This window comes from Nyctereutes procyonoides, unplaced genomic scaffold (genome assembly GCF_905146905.1).
Source record: "Nyctereutes procyonoides isolate TBG_1078 unplaced genomic scaffold, NYPRO_anot_genome, whole genome shotgun sequence".
NCBI classification, from domain to species: domain Eukaryota; kingdom Metazoa; phylum Chordata; class Mammalia; order Carnivora; family Canidae; genus Nyctereutes; species Nyctereutes procyonoides.
This window is the reverse complement of record NW_026575139.1, coordinates 8,922,794-8,942,053: the sequence shown is the minus strand read 5'-3', so window position 1 is coordinate 8,942,053 and position 19,260 is coordinate 8,922,794. Positions and strand designations below refer to the sequence as shown.

Below are 19,260 nucleotides of genomic sequence, written 5' to 3'. Positions count from 1 at the left end.
ACAAGAGGGGAGCCATGGGATCTGCAGGGACAGCTCGGCTCTGGGGAGTGCCCTTCAGGTCCCTGCAGTCTGGCGTCCCAGCTGCAGCTCTGGTGTCACTGTGGCAGGGAGCGTGGACCGCAGAGATGGACAGTAGGGAGCGGGTGTCCACGATGTGGAGAAGGGACACCCCCACCCCATGTGCAAGAGGGGGAGGGGGACAGCCCCAGGTCCTGGCTGTGCTGGGGAGCAGAGACATCATTCACTGGAAGGCGGGAAGACTGCAGGGAGCAGGGAACAGTGGGGGGTTCAATTTAGGGTCGGATCATTTGAGAGAGGAGAGAAGTCACTAAGGAGAGATGCCAAAAGGAGGCACTGGGGTCCACATTCTGCTCACCAGAAATCTCTGAAACTTGGAAAGAGCCACATGACCCCGGGTGAGACATGGGAGCTGATGGATGAGATGGAAGCGTGGCAGGTGGACACCACCCTGCGGGGGGAGTGGCAAGGAGGCCGGGGGAGACCCGAGGCCTGGGAGAGCCTCTGAAGCGGGGGAGCCCACCGAGGGGACACAGGAGGGAGCGGGGGCTGCAAAGGCCTCCCCTCACCCACACCCACGTTTACAAAGAGCTCCGCAGCCAGTGGCCACCTTCACGTCCCTTGACCCTGACCTCAGAAACCCGTCACAGCCGGGCCATAAGCCCCCTGGTGTTTTCTGGACCAATAGTCCCCGCTCAAGCCAAGACGGCACAGGAATCGCAAGGCCATGGGCTCCCTGACGAGGCTCACAGAAACCCCAGAGGTGGAGAAGCGCTAAGGAGGAGATGTTAACCCGAGAGAGGGGACAGGGGACCCCTTGCTTTGTTATTATGATGGTTACAAGTGCACCATGTTTGTCCTAAATATCCACCCTGATAGTGGCAAGAAATCTACCAAGTTCTGGGTCAGTTTCCTATATTTATTTTTTTAAAGATATTTATTTATTTATTTATTTATTTATTTATTTATTTATTTATTTATTCATTTATTCATTTATTCATTTATTCATTTATTTATGAGAGACAGAGAGAGAGAGTCAGAGGCACAGGCAGAGGGAGTAGCAGGCTCCATGCAGGGAGCCTGACACAGGACTCGATCCCAGGACTCCAGGATCATGCCCTGGGCCGAAAGCAGGTGCTAAACCGCTGAGCCACCCGGGCTGCCCATAAAAGCCCTCCGTGGCCAGGCTGTCAGGACCCGTCTCACTTTTGAGGGCTTTCTCTGCATCTTTGCTTAATAAATTTCTATCGCTTTGTCCGTTGTCAGTGGTCCTCGAGATTCATTGTTTGACCCTGTGAAATAAGAATCGAGCTCTCCCGTATCCGGGCCACGTGCTTTGTATGAAGTTGACCTGCTTTCTTATATAATATTTAGGTTTCCCTGTTTGTTTTCTTCCCTGATCCTAAGAGCTCAGCGGGCAGAGGATGTGACTCGGGGTTAAGCTACTGCTGTATAATAAATCACTCCAACAAAAGTCCTCAGCTTAGAACAATAAACGTTTACAACCTCACCGTTTCTAGGGGTCAGGAATCCGGGAGAGGCTGAGCTGGGAGGTTCGGGCTCAGGGTCCTTCCTGAGTTTCTGGGGGCTGCTGTCTTCATAAAAGCGGATGGACAGGCTGAATGAGTAAGGAGGTACCCCAGCCCCCATCTGATGCAGGGGAAGAGTCTGCGGCTTAGGGTACGTAAGGGTGTCGGGGGTAAGTCGGGGACTGGGCTGCTCTTACCCCAAGTCCCTGCTCACCAGGAATTCTCAGATGCCACCTGTAACGGGAAACAAAAGTGGATGATGGCAAGCTGCTTCCTCCTCAAAGGGACCAGGCCACGTTAACAGATGAGCAAGCAGAGGCAGGAAGTGTCCCTGTCCCGCCAAGTCCTCCCGCAGGGACACCCGAGGGCACAGCCAGGGCGGTGCTGAGAGTTACTGGCCAGCGCACCTCCCATCTGCAGCCAGCGCCTCCCCGGCCACACGAAACCAGGGCGTTGGGCTGTTGCCTCCTTTCTGCCTCCTAAGAATTCTTTAAGGAGCAATGATTGACAGAAAGAGGCTCAGAGAGGTGAGGTAATGAGGCCAACATCACCCCACTGGCTGCTGGTGGCAGAGCCGCGACGAGGAAGGGGCCCGGCTCAGTGGGGCCCTTCCCATGACTGCACCTCCCCAGCCTTCAGGAAGAAGCTCTCTGGGAGGAACTGGTGTTTGTCCCTCCCAGCCTCACCTGCCTCACCTGTTCTCTGGAGGTGGGACACCCCCCTACTTGGTGTCCTGCCATCCACCCCCACCCCCCGGGGAGCCCCTAAAGTACATACACGCTCTCCCATTTGCAATAGCAGCCCCAGTGGGGACGCAACTCTTTTCCTAAGACTTTCTATAGCCTGCCTGTGCCAAGCTGGCATTCAGGAATCACGGGTAACTACGGGAAGGCAGGGACGCCCGGGTGGCTCAGCGGTTGAGCATCTGCCTTCGGTTCAGGGCGTGATGCCCAGTTCTGGGATTGAGTCCCACATCAGGCTCCTTGCAGGGAGTCCGCTTCTCCTTCTGCCTATGTCTCTGCCTCTCTCTCTGTTCTCTCATGAATAAATAAATAAATAAAATATTAAAAAAAAAACAGGAAGGCAATAACTATGGAAAATGATAAACAGATCACAATAGTCAAGCTTGCAAGACCCAAGTCAACCCAGTCCCGACGGATTCCATATGTGGCTGCGGACAGTAAGCGTGACTGACCCACAGACGGAGCACCTGCCAGCCCCAGGTCCAGGGTTGATCACTCTAGGTCTGACTCTTGCCTCTTCCCCTCTGAGGCAAGTGCAACAGCCACACCCAGACAGACCCCAAAGGCCAGTGCCGCTTCCAGCCTCGGCCTGTCTCTCTCTCTGCACTGAGCCTTAGCAGTAGGTTCCTGGAGACCGTGGCCCTGACCCCCCCAAAGCCAAGTTGAACCTTCCAGCTCTCCCTTGGGCTGTTCACCTGCGTGCATTTCCAGTCCAAGAAACACACCATCTGCAGTCACAGGTAGAGGTGTCAACAGACAGGGACAGGGCTCCCATTCAGCTCCCATTCCACAAAAAGGAGGCAGCCTTCCCGACACAGAGCTATAGACAGGCAACACCTTATAAAATTAGTGATCCCACAGCTGTAGAAGAATTATACTCCTAAGGGGTGCGATGGGGTGGGGTGGGGGGCTCAGTCAGTTAAGCGTCTGACTCTTGGCTTTGGCTCAGGCCATGATCTCTAGGTTGTGGGATCAAGCCCCATATTGGGCTCCAAGCTCAGTGCAGAGTCTGCTTCAGACTCTTTCTCTCTCTTCCTCCCCCTCTAACCCTACTCACTCTCTCTCTCAAATAAATAAATTAATCTTAAAAAATAATTATACTCCCAAGATACGCGTTTTCTGTCATATGTTCAAGGATGGAAATCCTTTTCCTTTTCTCTCTCTCTCTCTTTTGAGCATGGGAAGGTAGAAAGAGCCTGAACGTGACATTGGAGCAGCAGCTCCACCACTTAACAGCTAAGGGCCCCTGGGCAAGTCATAAGGTTAGATGTTAGCATTTTTCCTCTCCCCCCAAACCCACCACTCTGGAGGCTGGCACAGACCAAGCCTTGGTGACAACAACATAAGATGGAAAGGGGACAGAGATCTTTTTCAACATAATGATGTACCATATAAAGAGGTGCTAAGTGCCAAGATTGGTGGGCACTGACCATCTAGTAGACATTCTGTCTCCAGACAATGCAGCACCCACCCGGCCCCACCCAGAGGGCAGCCCAATGACACTGAGTGAATGAATGACGATCTCAGGTCTCAGAGAGAAGCAGAGGGCTTCCAGGACTAAGAGGCCATGAGGGCAAGAAAGAGAAGGAGAGAGAGAGAAGATTCCAGCGGGGAAGGGCTCCCCTGCAATTCATTGGATGGAGTAAAAGCAGGAGGAAGAGAAAGGGTCAGAGGAGAAGGAGGAGGAGAAGGAGGAGGACCAGCAATCAGACCTCAGGAATGGCAGAGCAATAAGACAGAAGGAGCCTGGGACCCCAACAAAGGGGAGCCTCCATATAAGCCCACGCCCACACCTAAATTTCCATGAGCGAGGAGTAAACTGTAGCCTTGTTTTAGTCACTATTTCTTTGGGAGTCTGTGTAATTTTTTTTAAGATTGTATTTATTTATTTGACAGAGAGAGAGAGAGAGCACAAGCGGGGGAGCGACAGAGGGAGGAGAAGCAGGCTCCCCGCTGAGCAGGGAGCCCGATGTGGGGCTCCATCCCAGGACCCTGGGCTGAAGGCAGATGCTTAACCAACTGAGCCACCCAGGAGTCCCTGGGATTCTGTGTAATTTTAAAATATGTATTCGATTCTGAAAATACTTGGAACCTAAAAGGGCATTAAGTCACCATTGTAGGGAGGATGGGACCAGAATCCTCCTTAGTTACCCCAGTGCTTCCTGGACAGCATGTACTGGGTAAGTACCCTAGGACACAGCACCACATGGTCCTGTCCTCAGCGAGCTTACGCTCCGTGTTATGTCACTTACCCTTCGTACCACCCTGGCAGGAAGATGTCTGTGTCCCCATTGTAGACACCAGGAGGTTAAGCCTGAGGGATTCCCAGTTGCTTGAGGCCACCATCTGGCAAGGGTCCATCGAGGACTCAGGTCCACCACGTGCCAGAGCCACACCCTTACCGGTAATCCATTGGTTTCCAAACTGTGCTCCATGGCACCCTCTAGTCTGTCAGAGGTTGTCATGGATGGAGGGTCGTGACATGAGGGGTCAAGGGGAAGGTGTTCTCAGGAGCCCAAGAAAGACCTGGCATGCAAGAGAGATCGGAGGAGACCTCGAGGTCACCACAGCTCTTAGTGGGAATCAAGGGTAGAAGGGCCCTGGGGTGAAGAGGAAGCCACCCAGGATGGATAGTGCCAGAGACCAGAGGCCCCTGACTGACACCCCCAACCTGGGAATGAGGGAGGGGTGCTTCAACATACAAATCAATCTACAGGCAAGTAGAGCATTGCATTTTTAAAATATATCTGAGGGGAGGTGGTCAGGGGGTGGGGGTGACTGGGTGACGGGCACTGAGGGGGGCACTTGATGGGATGAGCACTGGATGTTATGCTCTATGTTGGCAAATTGAACACCAATAAAAAATAAATTTATATAAAAATACATATATATCTGAGTTTGTGTATGAAGATTCGCATCAAAGAAAGTGATTTTTAAAAGAAATCACAACAAAAAGTCAGCTGGGGGGTGAGATTCGGGCAAGTACTTTCCAATGTCCTTCTGTATATTTTCCGGGTTTTCACATGTTCCTTAATGAATATTTCATAAACAAAAGATACAAATGAAAAGGGAAACTTGTTTTTTGGGGTTTTCCTTTTTTTAAGAAGCAAATGAAGGGCTGTCCTGGTAACTGGATTATTCCACTAGATCTAATGAATTCATGTTACCAGAAATGATCGCCCATTCCAGTCTAAAAACAGAACACTTGGGCGTCCCTGCCAACATTTCCCAAGCAAGGGGAGGAGTTCTTCGCACGGATAAATAGGTGTCAGCACCCGTGAAAATCCAGCACTCCGGGCAGGCGGTGGCTTTGGAATCCACTGAGTACGTCCAGCTGTAGAGGCAGGTAATCCAAGATGCAGTGGGTGCGTCCTGGGAGCAGAGGAACCCATCTTTCTAGGGCGGTTCTAGGCCTTGGCCTGGAGCCTGGGATGCTGGAGGGAGCCAGGCGGAGGTGTGCCAGGGCGCCGGGGACAGTTCTGGGGCTGGCCCCGGAGGCCATGCCCTCTGAAGACAAGTCTTCCCCTCTGGGTCTGAGTTTTCACATCTGCAAAGGGGTGGACATACCACGAGGGCTTCTTTGGCTGTTCCTGCCTCCAACACCTGTGTATTCTGACTTTAGCCAGCTGGGTGCCCCCATATGCAGGACCCTCCGGACCCCAACACACCCAGGGTGCCTCCCCTTGTCTGGCACCCGGCACAGCTCTCACTCCGTGGTATAGACGGAATGTTGCAGGGGGTCCCTCCAGGCAGAGCACATGGGGTCTCCAAGGGGGCCTGGCGCGTGGCTCCTCTCCCCTCTCCCCTCTCCCCTCTCCCCTCCGGGGGCCTTGGCCAGGGAGACAGGCCGGCAGTGTCTGTCCAGCAACTGCTCAGAAACAGAGCCAGCCTGCCAACTTGCCCAAACAGAGTTCTTTTTCTCCAGAAATAATTCAAGGCTGGTGGGGGTGGGGGGTGCAGGTGGTGGGCAGGATGTTTAACTCGTCCAAAGAAATGGTTGCATTAGCCCAAGAGTAAACAGAGAGTTGAGGCAATTGAACCACTGTTGCCCCTCGGCTGATCTGAAGGTGTCTCTAGTGGCTTCTTGATGGAAATCAGTTCAACTCTGTCCCTTGCCCCCTCCCCTTCCCCTACTTCCCCTCCCACACCCCCTCTCCCCTCCCCACCTCTGAAGCTCTGCTTTTCTCCTCTGAACTCTGGGCCTGAGTGGGCAGAGGCTGAAGGTAAGTAAATAATCATGTTGGCCGCAGTCCCTGGCTCTGACGGCTCCTGCCACAGCTCCGTCCCCTCTCCCTGTGGAATCGCAGCTCCGGCGTGGCTGGGAGTTTCAGGGAAGGGGTGCCCTGTGGGAGGAGATAGGCCTCTGGAACCCTCTTAGGAGCCCGACACCTTCATGGTTTCTCGCCCGTGAGCTGCTCAGCATGTTGTACTGAGATGGGGATTGAGGCTCAGAGAGGTTCAGCCCCTTGCCTGTCACCACGCAGCAAGGGCAAGCAGCCAAAATGAAATCCTAGCCCAGGTCTGCGCAGCCCTGAGGCCCACACTGCGTTCCCCCCACCGGGTAGCCAGGAGCCAGGCCAAGCGGTGTCCTGCCCCTGCTCCTCCCGCCGCTGGCTGTGTGACTGCGGGCGAGCCCCTTCACCTCTCGGTGCCTAGTGTGTCGCCAGTGGGGAAAATGACAACAATTACCTCCAGTGTGATGTGGTCTTGTATGTTGGGTGCCTGGGAGAGTGCCTTCCCCTGGAAAGTCGCAAGGCTAACAGAGGCAGAGACTGGAGCACAGGCCACACTGGGAGGGAGGGGATGGCAGTGGGAGGCACTCGGGGCACCATCGGGCCCCCCAACACTTAAAGGAGCTTTGCCTTCCAGAGCAGAGGACAGAGGGCATGTCACCCCTCTTGGCTCTGGGGCTCCTGGTGGCCGGGCTCTGTCCCACTGTCCACTGCCTCCCGGAGGGCATGCGTGACCCGGAGAACGTCACCCAGGAGGATCTACCCAACGAGACGTCTGAGAACAGCCTCCGATTAGCCTCCAGCAACACCGACTTCACCCTCAGCCTCTACAAGGAGCTGGCTTCGAAGAGCCCCGACAAGAATGTCATCTTCTCCCCGATGAGCATCTCCATCGCCTTGGCCTTCTTATCCCTGGGGGCCCAAGGCACCACCCTGACGGAGATCCTCGAAGGCCTCAAGTTCAACCTCACGGAGATCCCCGACAGGGAGATCCACCGGGGCTTCCAGCACCTGCTGCGGGCCCTCCACCAGCCCAGCAGCGAGCTGCAGCTGAGCGTGGGCAATGCCATGTTTGTGGGGGAGCAGCTGAAGCTGCTGGAGACGTTCGTGGAAGATGCCAGGGTGCTGTACGCCTCGGAGGCCTTCTCCACCAACTTCCAGGAGTCTGCTGCCGCCGAGAAGCTCATCAACGACTATGTGAAGAATAGGACGCAGGGGAAAATTGTGGATTTGGTCAAGGACCTTGACCTGCACACGGCAGTGGTCCTGGTGAATTACATCTTCCTTAAAGGTGGGTCCCTGGCTTGGGGTTTGGAGGGAAACAGGGTTTCCTTTTATTTTATTTTATTTTATTTTATTTTATTTTATTTTATTTTATTTTATTTATTTTATTTTATTTTATTTTATTCTTATTTATTTTATTTCATTTTATTTTATTTTTTTATAAATTTATTTTTATTGGTGTTCAATTTGCCAACATATAGAATAACACCCAGGAAATAGGGTTTTAGTTCTGAGTCTTCGGGACCATTTCTGGCCTGTGTAACAAACCGTGGGATTAGGGAAACCGCCACAGAGCAGGTGCCCTTGGTCTGGGGAGTGGGTAGGAGAGGAGGCACCACGTTCCCGGGACGCCACCTGCCTGTACACATTGAGTTCTTATTTTTTTTTTATAAATTTATTTTTTATTGGTGTTCAATTTGCCAACATATAGAATAACACCCAGTGCTCATCCTGTCAAGTGCCCCCCTCAGTGCCCGTCACCCAGTCACCCCCACCCCCCGCCCACCTCCCCTTCCACCACCCCTAGTTCGTTTCCCAGAGTTAGGAGTCACATTGACTTCTTGTAGGGTTTTCCAAGTGATGCTTCGCCTCTGTAGGAAGTAACTGCAAAGGAGCCCAGCCACCCTTTGTCTGAGTCAGAGCAGCACTTTTTACTCCAACTCAAACGTGCCTGGCTCCCAGACGGAAGGAGCTGTCCCTTCAAATTGCTTTCAGGGTGGGCAGGAACTTCAGCTTCCTCCCTGCAGGACACCTTTGGGGACACTCAGGAAGCCCTTTGCCTGTGCCCAGCAGGACCATTCTGACCTGGGCTCCGTCCTGATCAGGGACTGGGGTCTGGGAGGTCCCAGCAAGGCTGGGGGCCATCTGCACGGGGACACAGCATTCAAGGAGCCCGGCCATCCCAGGGCTCTGCAACCAGGCTCCCCTGTAATGTTGAGGGTGGTGCCGGCAAAGGTCACCATCCGGGGAAGTGTCTTTGAGGGGGCACCATCCAAGACAAGACCCCTTCCCAGGCTCTGGCTGGTCCAAACCCCAATCCCTTGGATAGGAACGCGACACTAACCTCCCCAGCACGTGCGTTCCTAAGAGGTGGAGAGCAAACAGGAAGAGTCAGCCAGTGGAGCCGCAGTCCTAGTGGGAACAAAAAAACTAGACAGAGACCCAAAGAAGCTTCATGGAGTCAGGGGGTGGCGAGGTGCCTGAGAGATAGGAGCTGCACGGAGACACACAAACCTACACTAGAGGTTCTGGCTGAGGTCTGGGGCCTGTGTTTCTGGCTGCAGGTGAAGACACGGAACCAGATTTTTCTGTAAAACTAATCCAGACCCGATATGCTGTTTGCCTCTTGTGTCTCCTGATTTTCCCCTCCTACCACTGTGCCTGTCCTAGGATTTTCTCCTCCAAATTCTCCTCCCCAGGGACACACCAGCCCAGCCGGGCCTTCCCCTCCTCTCCTGCCTCGAATGGTGGGACACAGGCAGGGGGTTTGGGGTGGGTGGCTGCACATTTCCCCGCAAGTCCCCAGGCTCTGGTTCCCCCAGGAGCTCCCACCCACCCCATTGAGGGCTCCAGTCCTCCTGCGCCTCTGTCCTCCGTGGACCTCCCTCCAGCCTGCATGACAAGGCGTACGTGGGCATGCAATCGATTACTAGCGTTGTCTCCTTTAGGGGGTCAGGTATTCCGCATTCCTCGCCCTGCTGCAGCCACCCACAGTGCTCCCAGGCCCCTCTCCCGTCTCTCCCAGACCCACCTCTCTCCTGCATCCACTATTCCCAGATTCCTGTCGCTCTCTCACATATCACAGCTAACCCAGTCTTTGTCTCATAGCCGTGTCCCGACCAGATCGGGGGGGACTCACCCCCACCCCCGGTGGCCACCCACTGGCCAATGCATTCCTGCAAACCAAGGCAGGGCCGGTGGCGTGGCCGGTGCTCTGCTGAGTGTCTCCATCATTCAGGGGACCCCGGGCAGAGAAGGGGTGGAGGCAGGGCAGCCCTTGTGTTCACAGACTCCTCTGACCTCCAGCCAAGTGGAAGACACCCTTTGACCCCCGAGATACTTTCAAGTCCAAGTTCCAAGTGAGCAAGAGCAGGTCGGTGAAAGTGCCCATGATGAACCTTGAGGACGTGTCGGTGCCTTACTTCCGGGACGACGTGCTGTCCTGCACGGTAGTGGAGCTCCAGTACACCAGCAACGACAGTGCACTCTTCGTCCTCCCCGACGAGGGCAGAATGGAGGCAGTGGAGGCCATGCTGCTCCCAGAGACGCTGAGGAGGTGGACACACTCCCTGCAGATGAGGTGATGACCCCAAGGTGCGGCCGGGTCTGCTTCCTCCTCAGCCACTCCCACCCCCTTTCCACCCTCTCCTGACTCCCCATGCCCCCCAGCACCCAGGGCCTCCCTGATGGCCGATGGGCTGCAGTGCTGGGGGAAGCCACCCTGGCACAGGTGGAGCTTGGGTTTACCGTGCCCTTTGCTGCCCCGGGGGGCTTTGGGCCTCAAGGTATCTCCTCTATGAGACACGAGGACCTGGGACAGGACAGGGGCAGAGGCTGCCTCTGACTGCAACAAGCTCAGGTCCCAGGGAATCCTCAACAGCCGGCATGCTTGTCTCAACCTCTCGGAGGCAGAGGGGACAGATGGGCCTGCCATCAGGTGAAGGCCAAAGCAAGATAGGCTCTGAGCAGCTCTGCGCCGGCCCTTACATTCATTCATTTATTCTTTCACCCATTTTGGCACAGGTCACATAGGTTAATGGGGAGCCTAGTAGGTGCCAGGCACTGATTTAGACCCCAAGGGTAGGTCAGCAAGTAAAACACAAATCTCCTGCCCTCGTGGAGCTTACTTTGTACTCAGGAAATGAGAAAGTAAATAAATATGACAAACAGGGAAATGATTTAGTATGTCGGACGTTAGGAAATGCGGATGAGGCGGTGGATGATAGAGCAGGGTAAAGTGATTAGGAAAACTGGACCGACAAGGAGGTAGTTGGTGATTTTATTTTTATTTTTTTAAGATTTATTTATTTATTTATGATAGACATAGAAAGAGAGAGAGAGGCAGAGACACAGGAGGAGGGAGAAGCAGGCTCCATGCCGGGAGCCCGATGCGGGACTCAATCCCTGGACTCCAGGATCGCGCCCTAGGCCAAAGGCAGGCGCCAAACCGCTGAGCCACCCAGGGATCCCCTAGTTGGTGATTTTAAATAGGATTACCATTAGGTGACATCTGAGCATCAATATGGTAGAGGTGAGGGGCTGAGGCATGTGGGTATGTTGGGGAAAAGTATTCCTGGCAGAGGGAACAGCCAGTGCAAAGCCTCTATGCAAAGCCTGGAGGGTTAGTGAGACAAGAGAGGCTAGAGCAGGGTGAGAGTCAGAAGTCAGGGGGCTCCACGGGATGGCACAGATTGAGGAGGGCCATGCAGCCCCTTGGAGAAACCTTGACTCTTCCTCCTCTAAGTGAAGTGTGGAGTCGTCACTAGGTCTTGGGCCAAAGGGTGAATGATCGGAGTATTGTTTTAAATACACCCAGGAGGCTGAGTGGAGAATAGAGCACAGAGGACAGGCATGGAGGCAGGAAGCCAGCTCGGAGCCCTGTGCAGCGATCCAGGCAAGAAGTGTGAGGAGTCGTCAAGTTTCAGATGAACCTGAGGGTAGAGATAGGCTAGGACATGGCATCCAGAAGACTGATGTCAAGGGGAACAAGCAAGGCACTGGGAGTTCTGGCCCGGTCCTTGAGGGTGGAGACACTGGGAGGCAGTTCTGGGCTCTGTCCCTGTGATGGGGACATAAGGAGACAACTGTGGGTCAGATCCCAGGAAGCCCCAGGACACAGGGACCCGGCTCTCCCATCCCTGTTCTCCACCCGCAATGCGTCCTTCCTTTAACAGCAGATAGCTTCCACCTGGCAGGGGCTTGGTGACGATCTATAATCGGATAGACGCGCCATCACACACCTTTGATTTACAAAGCACAGAGGAAATACGCCTCTACATGTTCCTAGCCCACGGTGGGTGCTCAATCAATGTTAAGTGAATGGATGGATGGGAGAGTGAATGAATGTGGAGAGAAAGAGATCTCTCCCCTGCTCATGGGACTCAAGGTTTATTGGGAGACACGGCCTCCCCGTAGCTGGCAGCTGTAAAACCAGTGACAAGAGTCTGAGGGATATAAACAGAGGGAGACGGAAGCTGGCAGGTGGTCGCTGATAGCTGCCCCTGCTTTTGCTCCAAGAACGCACCAGCAGCTCTGCTCAGGAGCAGGAGAAGCCCCTGCCCTCAAGGAGCTCACCAGACACCAAGAAGGGGACCTTCAATTGCTTGTTTCAGGATTCCCCGAGACCCTCTGAATGCGATCCCTCCGTGTCCAGCCCCTGCTTGGACACTACGCCTTCCCTCCGCTCTGTGGAGCAGCCCCTCTTTCTTCTCGAGCCTTCCTGCCAGTTCATCTATGTGCCTCCTGTTCTGCTCTTTACCCAGCTAGCTCCTTCCCCTCCCTCTGGACTCAGGCTTGATGGAAGCCTTCCTGGTGCCTGTGGAGCACGCTGTGGAATCCCCGTCAGAGACAGGGTGTTTCCTGCTGCACTGCAGGCTTGCAGGGGAGGAGCAGGGCAGGTACTGGCACCGCCACGACCCCCGTACTGGCACACGTAGGCACTTGCCCATGTGAATGGATAATTCACATTATCCACAGAATTAAGAGTAAGCACAGGAGGTCAAGAAACTGGGGAAAGGAGTACTTACTTCCAGCAAGAAGGGGATGGTTAGAGAGGAAACCAAGGAAGACCATGCTGTGAGGTGGGAGAAAGTGAGCAGTGAGTCGAGCAGGTGTTCAAAGTCATGTTTCTCATTTCCTAGGAGGATAGACAACCTCTACCTGCCAAAGTTTTCCATCTCCAGCAGCTATAATCTGGAAGACGTCCTTCCCCAGCTGGGCGTGAGAGAAGTCTTCACCAACCAGGCCGACCTGTCGAGAGTCACAGGGCACAAGAACCTGGCAGTTTCCCAGGTGAGCGTTTCAACTTTGGATAATTCATCCTCTGTATCCAAGCCTGAATGGTAAAGGGGAGGCAGACATTTGGGGAACCTTGAGTTTGCATGAATAACTGCATTGCTCAGTACCCTGTCCCCCTCATGGTTCTGCCCCAAGCCCAGGAAAGCTGGGTGGCAAGCATGTTGGAGGCTGGTCCCCCCACTCCCCTGCAATATCCTGTGACACAGAAGCCACTCGTGGGGAAGAGCCTGTGCTGGAATCAGGGATGGACCCCACCCCATGCTCTATCTTTTATTGTCTACAGCAGCAAATAATTAAAGTGCTGGACCCCCTCGGTTTTTCTATATAATGAGGGTGATAGTTCTTGGCCAGTGTGCAGTGCCCGGCAGAGTAGGGGAGAGGCACCAAGTAGTGACAGCCATCGGGCAGTAGTGATGGGTGTGAGAGGAGCATACAGGGCCCCTTGCACTGCGCTCCCAGAAACAAGGTCCTCGGAGTGAAGCAGTTGTCTGAGCAGCCCTCCACTCTCCTCTGCACCCCACCTTCCAAAGGACACGGTAATGGCAATGAAAGGGGGTGTGCAGAAGGGCCTATGTGGTCCTTAGATGTGAAGCCACATCTTCGCACAGCAGCCTGGGCCCCGAGGACATTTCGGATGGGGCAGGAGCAGAGCTGAGGGCAGTGGGGCCCTTTGGGCCTGCGGGGAACCTGCAGCAGCTGCTTCGAGGTGGAGAAGCTGCCAGAAAGTCGCTTGCAGGACAATCGCCTGGGTTGCCCCGGGCCCTCCCCCTGCAATAGCAAGTGTTTGGTGGGGGGACAGCACAGTGTCTGGACTCATCAGAGAGGCCTCCAGATCAGGGTGCCCCTCCTCTCCATCTCCGTGATCCTGGGCAGATGTCTCGGAGCCTCAGAGTCTCGGTTTGTACCTCTGTGTGTGGGAACCACGCAGGACCCCTGACAGGGTTGCCAGGACGAACGAAGCGATTGGTGACAGGCCGGGGTGGAGGCTGCATGAATGTCAGTCCCCTTGGGGCTCCCAGGCGGGCTGCTCACCCCTCGCCCACCGGATCTTCCCGCAGATAGTCCACAAGACCCTGCTCGATGTGACTGAGTTGGGCACAGAAGCCGCTGCCGCCACGGGAAGTAAAGTTGTTTTTTTTTCCGGAAAGATCGGCCCACTCTTCACTGTTCGTTTCAACAGACCCTTTCTGTTCTGCATACACCACAAAGATACGGAGAACATCCTCTTCTGGGGCAAGGTCACCAACCCCAATCAAGCCTAGGCCTCGCCCCGCAGAGGTGGGGCCCCTTTCAGAGGTCTGTGGGTGCAGCCTGGCCTCTCTGCACCGAGGAGCCACGTGCCAGGCTCTGCCCTGCTCATCCTTTAGAAGGTGCCAGTGACTACCTGGTGGCTTCCAGGGAGCCTGTGGGCTTTTTGATCTGAGGCCCTGAGGTCTCCAGACAGCAATAAACTATCTTTCTTGGACTGGACACTTCCTTTGTGCCTCTCTGCCTCAATCTGCCTGACTGCACACCCCATAGCTGCCTGTGCCCGGAGCCCAAGCTCTGGGACCTCCCGCTGGGCTCAGTCTCAGCCAGGCTCTGGGCACCTCTGCCTTGGGTTGCCGTGCCCTGGCCAGAACCAGGCTTGGTGCTTGTGGCCAAGCCCACCTGGCCCTCGGGCCTACAAGGGGAGGGGAGCCTGCTGCCTGATTCTGTCTTCTGTGGGCTCCTTGTCCCCAGGTCCAGTCTCGCCCTTTCTTCCCCCTTGCCTGGGCCCCGGATATGTCCACGCGCTGACCCCCAACCCTGATCACACCTGGCACAGTCCCTGGATCCCTCGCTCCCGGGCCTTCTCTCTTCCAGTATCCCTCAGCAATACTGGGGAGAGTAGCTAATTTGTGGGTTCCTGGTCGGAGCTTCTCACCTGCCTCCCGAGTTCTGAGTCCCCCCCCCCACAGATGAAGCCCTTAGCAACCAGAATGGAGGGTGAGAGAAAATGAGCAATGCATGGACAGCTGCAGTTAAAGCCAGCCACACAGTCGTTACTCTGCTGGTGTTATCAGGAACTGTGTGATCTCTACGGCTGACGACCGACAGCTAAAGAGTGGAGATCTTTCTGCTGGGCAATCTGCCAGGACCACTACCATTTAGTCCTTGTGACAACCCTATGGGATAGATACTCTTCTGAGTCCCATTTTATAGATGAGGACGCTGAGGAGCAGAAAGGCTCAGTAGTTTTCAGCTAGGAATCCTCACCAGCAGAGTGTGATCCCAACCTGCTCGATGTCACAGGACGTCTCTAAACCACAACAAGCTTCTGCCCTTAAAGATGCTCATGGTGATGACTCTCATGGGCTTTGAATCTGATGGGCAAGACTGATGATAAAACTAGGCTCTGGAAGCTGAGAGCGGGGCACCAAGCTCATCTTTCTATAGGGAGATAAAGAGCTCTGATGAGCATATGTATAGTCAGAGATGCCTGTGGGTCATGCGAGAAGAGATGTCTGCAACTATCTGTAGCTCGAGAATTTGGGGTGGAGAGACGGATAGCATGGTCATTGCGTGTTGGTGGTTAAGCGAGACCATAAGAGGAGACAGGCACCTTAGTGTACATGGTGCTGAGGTCCCAGAGGCACCCTTACCCAAACACCAACACATAAGGGGACAAGCAGACAACAAGGAGATTGCAAAAGAGCAGGAAGACACAGGAGGAAAAGTGTGCCTTGTGAAGACCCAAGGAAGAAGATGTTGCAGCAGCAAGGGATGGTCGGCATGGAATGGGGCTGAGGAGTCCCGGAGGAGAAGGGTGAAGAGCATCCTCTGGAAGAGTCCGACACTGGTCCGTGGGGGACCTTGGCAGGAACAATCCAAGAGGAGGGTGAGAGCAGGGATCAGCCATGGGGGGTGGTCAGATGAGCCGCCAGCTAGGGGAGCTATGATGTCAACACCCCTCCATAGCTGTTTGACATCGAAAGGCAGGAAAGAGGGGAGCTTGAGAGTCACATAGAATTAAGGGAACCAGGGTTGGGGGGGCACTTGATGGGATGAGCACTGGGTGTTATGCTATATGTTGGCAAATTGAACTCCAACAAAAAATAAATTAATTAAAAATAAATTTAAAAAAAAGAATTAAGGGAGGATTTTCTTTCCATTTTCTTTTGTGATGAGAGACTTAAGCATGCTTACATAGTAAAAGTCAGCTAAAGAGCTTGAAAATAGAAAATAAAAGAAGTTAATGCTCAGCGGGAAGTCTCCTTAAGGATTCTCTCCCTTGGGGCGCGCCTGGGTGGCTCAGTGGTTGAGCATCTGCCTTCAGCTCAGATCATGATCCCGGGGTCCTGGGATCGAGTCCTGCATCAGCTCCCCGCAGGGAGCTTCTCCCTCTGCCTATTTCTCTGCCTCTCCCTGTGTGTCTCTCACGAATAAATACAATCTTAAAAAAAAAAAAAAAAGGATTCTCCCTGCACCCCTTCCCCTGCTCATGCTCTCTCTCTTTCTCTTTCTCTCAAATAAATAAACAAAAATTTTTTAAGTGACTTTACACAGACTCAGTTTCCAAAGCTAAAACCACTCACTACTGGCCTAGCTGGTAAATTCCAACCGTGCTTTCTATCGCCCTAAAGCCACTGGGAACTTATCACAGCCCATGAAACCCCGTAAGTACTTCCCCCAACCTCCCCCTTTGAGGCATTACTGAGATGCTGTCCAGGTGGTGTTCTTGCTTGCTCAGCAAGTTTATGAAACCCAGATTTGTGTGATCCAGGGAGTTCCCTGGGGATCTCTGTGGAGGAACTTCAACCTTAGGAAAACTCAGGATTCCCAGCAGAGCGGGGCGGTGCCAGCTAAGGTGCAGAGGGCACATGAGTCTGGATCCCAGGGCTCTAAGCCCTGCTGAGGTCCTAAGTGCTAAGTGACCCAGGGGGGGTGGCCTTGTGCTCTCTGAACCTCCATGACCTGTGGGTGAAGCTCCGTGAAAACATGGGAGCTGGAAATCTGCCTCGGTACTGAGACCTCCTGGCTATAGTACACTCACTTCCTTGGAGCAAATACTTACTTTGCACAATTCCACACTTCTGCGCCCCCTCCACGGCTAGGAGGCAGTAGGAGGAATTAAAGGGGGAGAAAGGTGACAGCAGATGGAGCAGGGGAGAGATGTGTGAATATAAAAAGGGACACTTTGAGGCCGACTTAAGGAATGTCATTGATTGGATCGAGTGGAAGGAGGTAACACTCTGGCTGCCATATGGGAGGCTTGGGAACCTGGAAGACATCATCTGGTAAGATGAGTAACGTAGAGCAGTGCTTCGTGAGGTAGGCCATAGAGACCAGAGATGCCTGACCATCACCCACGAAGGAAAGCACGGAGAGCAGCGGCTGATGTGGTCACATTCACACATGGGAATAGGGCGCAGCCCCACAGAGGAATGAAGTGCTGCCCCACACCATGGCATGGGCAAACGTTGAACACACTATGCTCGGTGAAAGAAGCCAGACACCAAAGGTCACGTACTCCATAATTCCATTTATATAAAACGCCTAGCCTAGGCAAGTCCACAGATACAGTGAGCACTTTAGTGGTCGCCAGGTGCTGGGGAGGGGGAAGCATGCAGAGTGCTGCTTAGTGGGGCTGGGGTCTCTGTTGGGGGTGCCTGACACCGCCTGAACCTAGATGGAAGTGATGGCTGCACAGCATCGTGCATGTACGCACCCCCGCCGAACTGTACACCTTTAGATGTTCGATTGGGTGCATCTCACCTCACTAGACAGAAAGGAGGGCTTGCAGACACAGGAACTCAACGCCTTGCCAGATCCCAGTTCTAACAAACCAACGGTAAAATGAAATGATGTGTAGGATTTGCTCCAAACAACCCGAGGGAGAAAAGGGAGTGGAAGGTATGGGAAAATGGTGCTGACCTCATATTAATAATAATTGAAGCTGCTGGAGGTATGTGAGGTTCATTACACCATAATTCCTCCATAACAAAGATTTGGAACAAAAAAAAAAGTCTTATTCCCCAGTATTCAATGCATCCTCAGCACATAGTGGGTACTGCATAGTGGATGGATGGATGGATGGATGGATGGATGGATGGATGGATGGATGGACAGGTGAGTGGATGGACGGATGGATGGATGGATGGATGGATGGATGGATGGATGGATGGACAGGTGAGTGGATGGACGGATGGATGGATGGATGGATGGATGGACAGGTGAGTGGATGGATGGATGGATGGATGGATGGATGGATGGACAGGTGAGTGGATAGATGGATGGATGGATGGATGGATGGATGGATGGATGGATGGACAGGTGAGTGGATGGATGGATGGATGGATGGATGGATGGACAGATAGATGGATGAATGCAATGAGTCTCATGCCACACCCCTGCTGTATCCTCCCCTGAGTGAACAAGAGAAACCCCTGAAGACCCTGTGAAGTCAACAACAAGGAACCTCATGGGTATTTATGTCCAGGCAGTGGATGAACACAGTAAAAGTAAAGTAATAATTAATCTGGGAGAAAATCAAGTCAGGCTCACACCCACTAACCCGTATAAACCGTGTCTCTGCACTCAGCACGCAGGCCACCTTAATACCATCCCTGCCACCAGGCCACCTCAAGAAGGACAAGGCATTTCAGTTGCAAAAGTCTTGCAAATATGCTTTCTGCTGAGTACACATGAACTTTTCTGTTGGTGCTCCGTTACAACGGAGAGTTCTTTTGGCTCTCCTGAAGAACTGGTTATTACAATATAGGCAAAGTGCAAAAGGAGTCACAGCATTTGAGGCCGACTTAGGGAATGTCATTGGTTGGATCAATGACAATTGATTGGATCAATTGAAGTTGATTAAGCCAAGCTTCGTGCAAGCAAGAACTATGACTCTGGCATCTGCGCTCCCGTGCTGGGCACAGGAGCGCCTGGCGGAAGCAGGCGTCCTCAGGTGGAAGAATGAGGCCAGGAAAGGGTGTTGCTCCAGCTAGGTCAGCCCTTTACGGATTTTAAAGGCTGTCCCTATGCATCGCTAGATTGGATCTTCATGACCTCATCTTGAGCGGTGAGGAGGGTGAGGGAGGAATGACACTCGGGAGGGCGTGCAGCGCTGGAATCAAGACTCCCCCCACCCACCGCAGGACACCAGCCCCAACCGCAAAGCATCACACCTGCTCTATTGCTCCTTCTTCCCTGTGCGTGGGTTTCCACATAACCTTGAATTTAGGAGTGGTTTGTTTTCCTCATTATTGGGTGTGCTGAGAGTGGACATTGGGCCAAGGGAGTGTCAGTACAGCCTGTGTTAACCCCAGAGGCCCAAGCTGTCACCGTCCTCCCACAGGGACAGACTTCTGTGTCCCGGGCCATGCAGACCTGCCGGATCTCCTCCAGCTCCTTGGAGAGCACTCGACTGTAGCTGAGTGCGGGGCTGTGGGTGCGGCTGGAGCCCTGCCGCCTCCC

At 53.7% G+C, this 19,260-nt stretch overlaps 1 protein-coding gene across 2 annotated transcripts; it reads left to right on the top strand.

Moving 5' to 3' along the window:
- The first annotated feature begins 5,568 nt into the window (after nucleotides 1–5,568).
- On the top strand, nucleotides 5,569–14,292 carry LOC129495849 (alpha-1-antichymotrypsin-like). Of its 2 annotated transcripts, none has more exons than XM_055303590.1 (5): nucleotides 5,569–5,636; nucleotides 7,160–7,813; nucleotides 9,832–10,105; nucleotides 12,666–12,816; nucleotides 13,881–14,292. In XM_055303590.1, the coding sequence occupies exons 2-5, from the start codon at nucleotides 7,177–7,179 to the stop codon at nucleotides 14,082–14,084; spliced, it is 1,266 nt and encodes a 421-aa protein (XP_055159565.1). In that variant the 5' UTR covers nucleotides 5,569–5,636; nucleotides 7,160–7,176; the 3' UTR covers nucleotides 14,085–14,292. The 2 variants fall into 2 exon arrangements, with proteins under 2 accessions (XP_055159565.1, XP_055159566.1); XM_055303591.1 differs by lacking the exon at nucleotides 5,569–5,636 and adding an exon at nucleotides 6,547–6,697.
- Nucleotides 14,293–19,260: the final 4,968 nt, after the last annotated feature.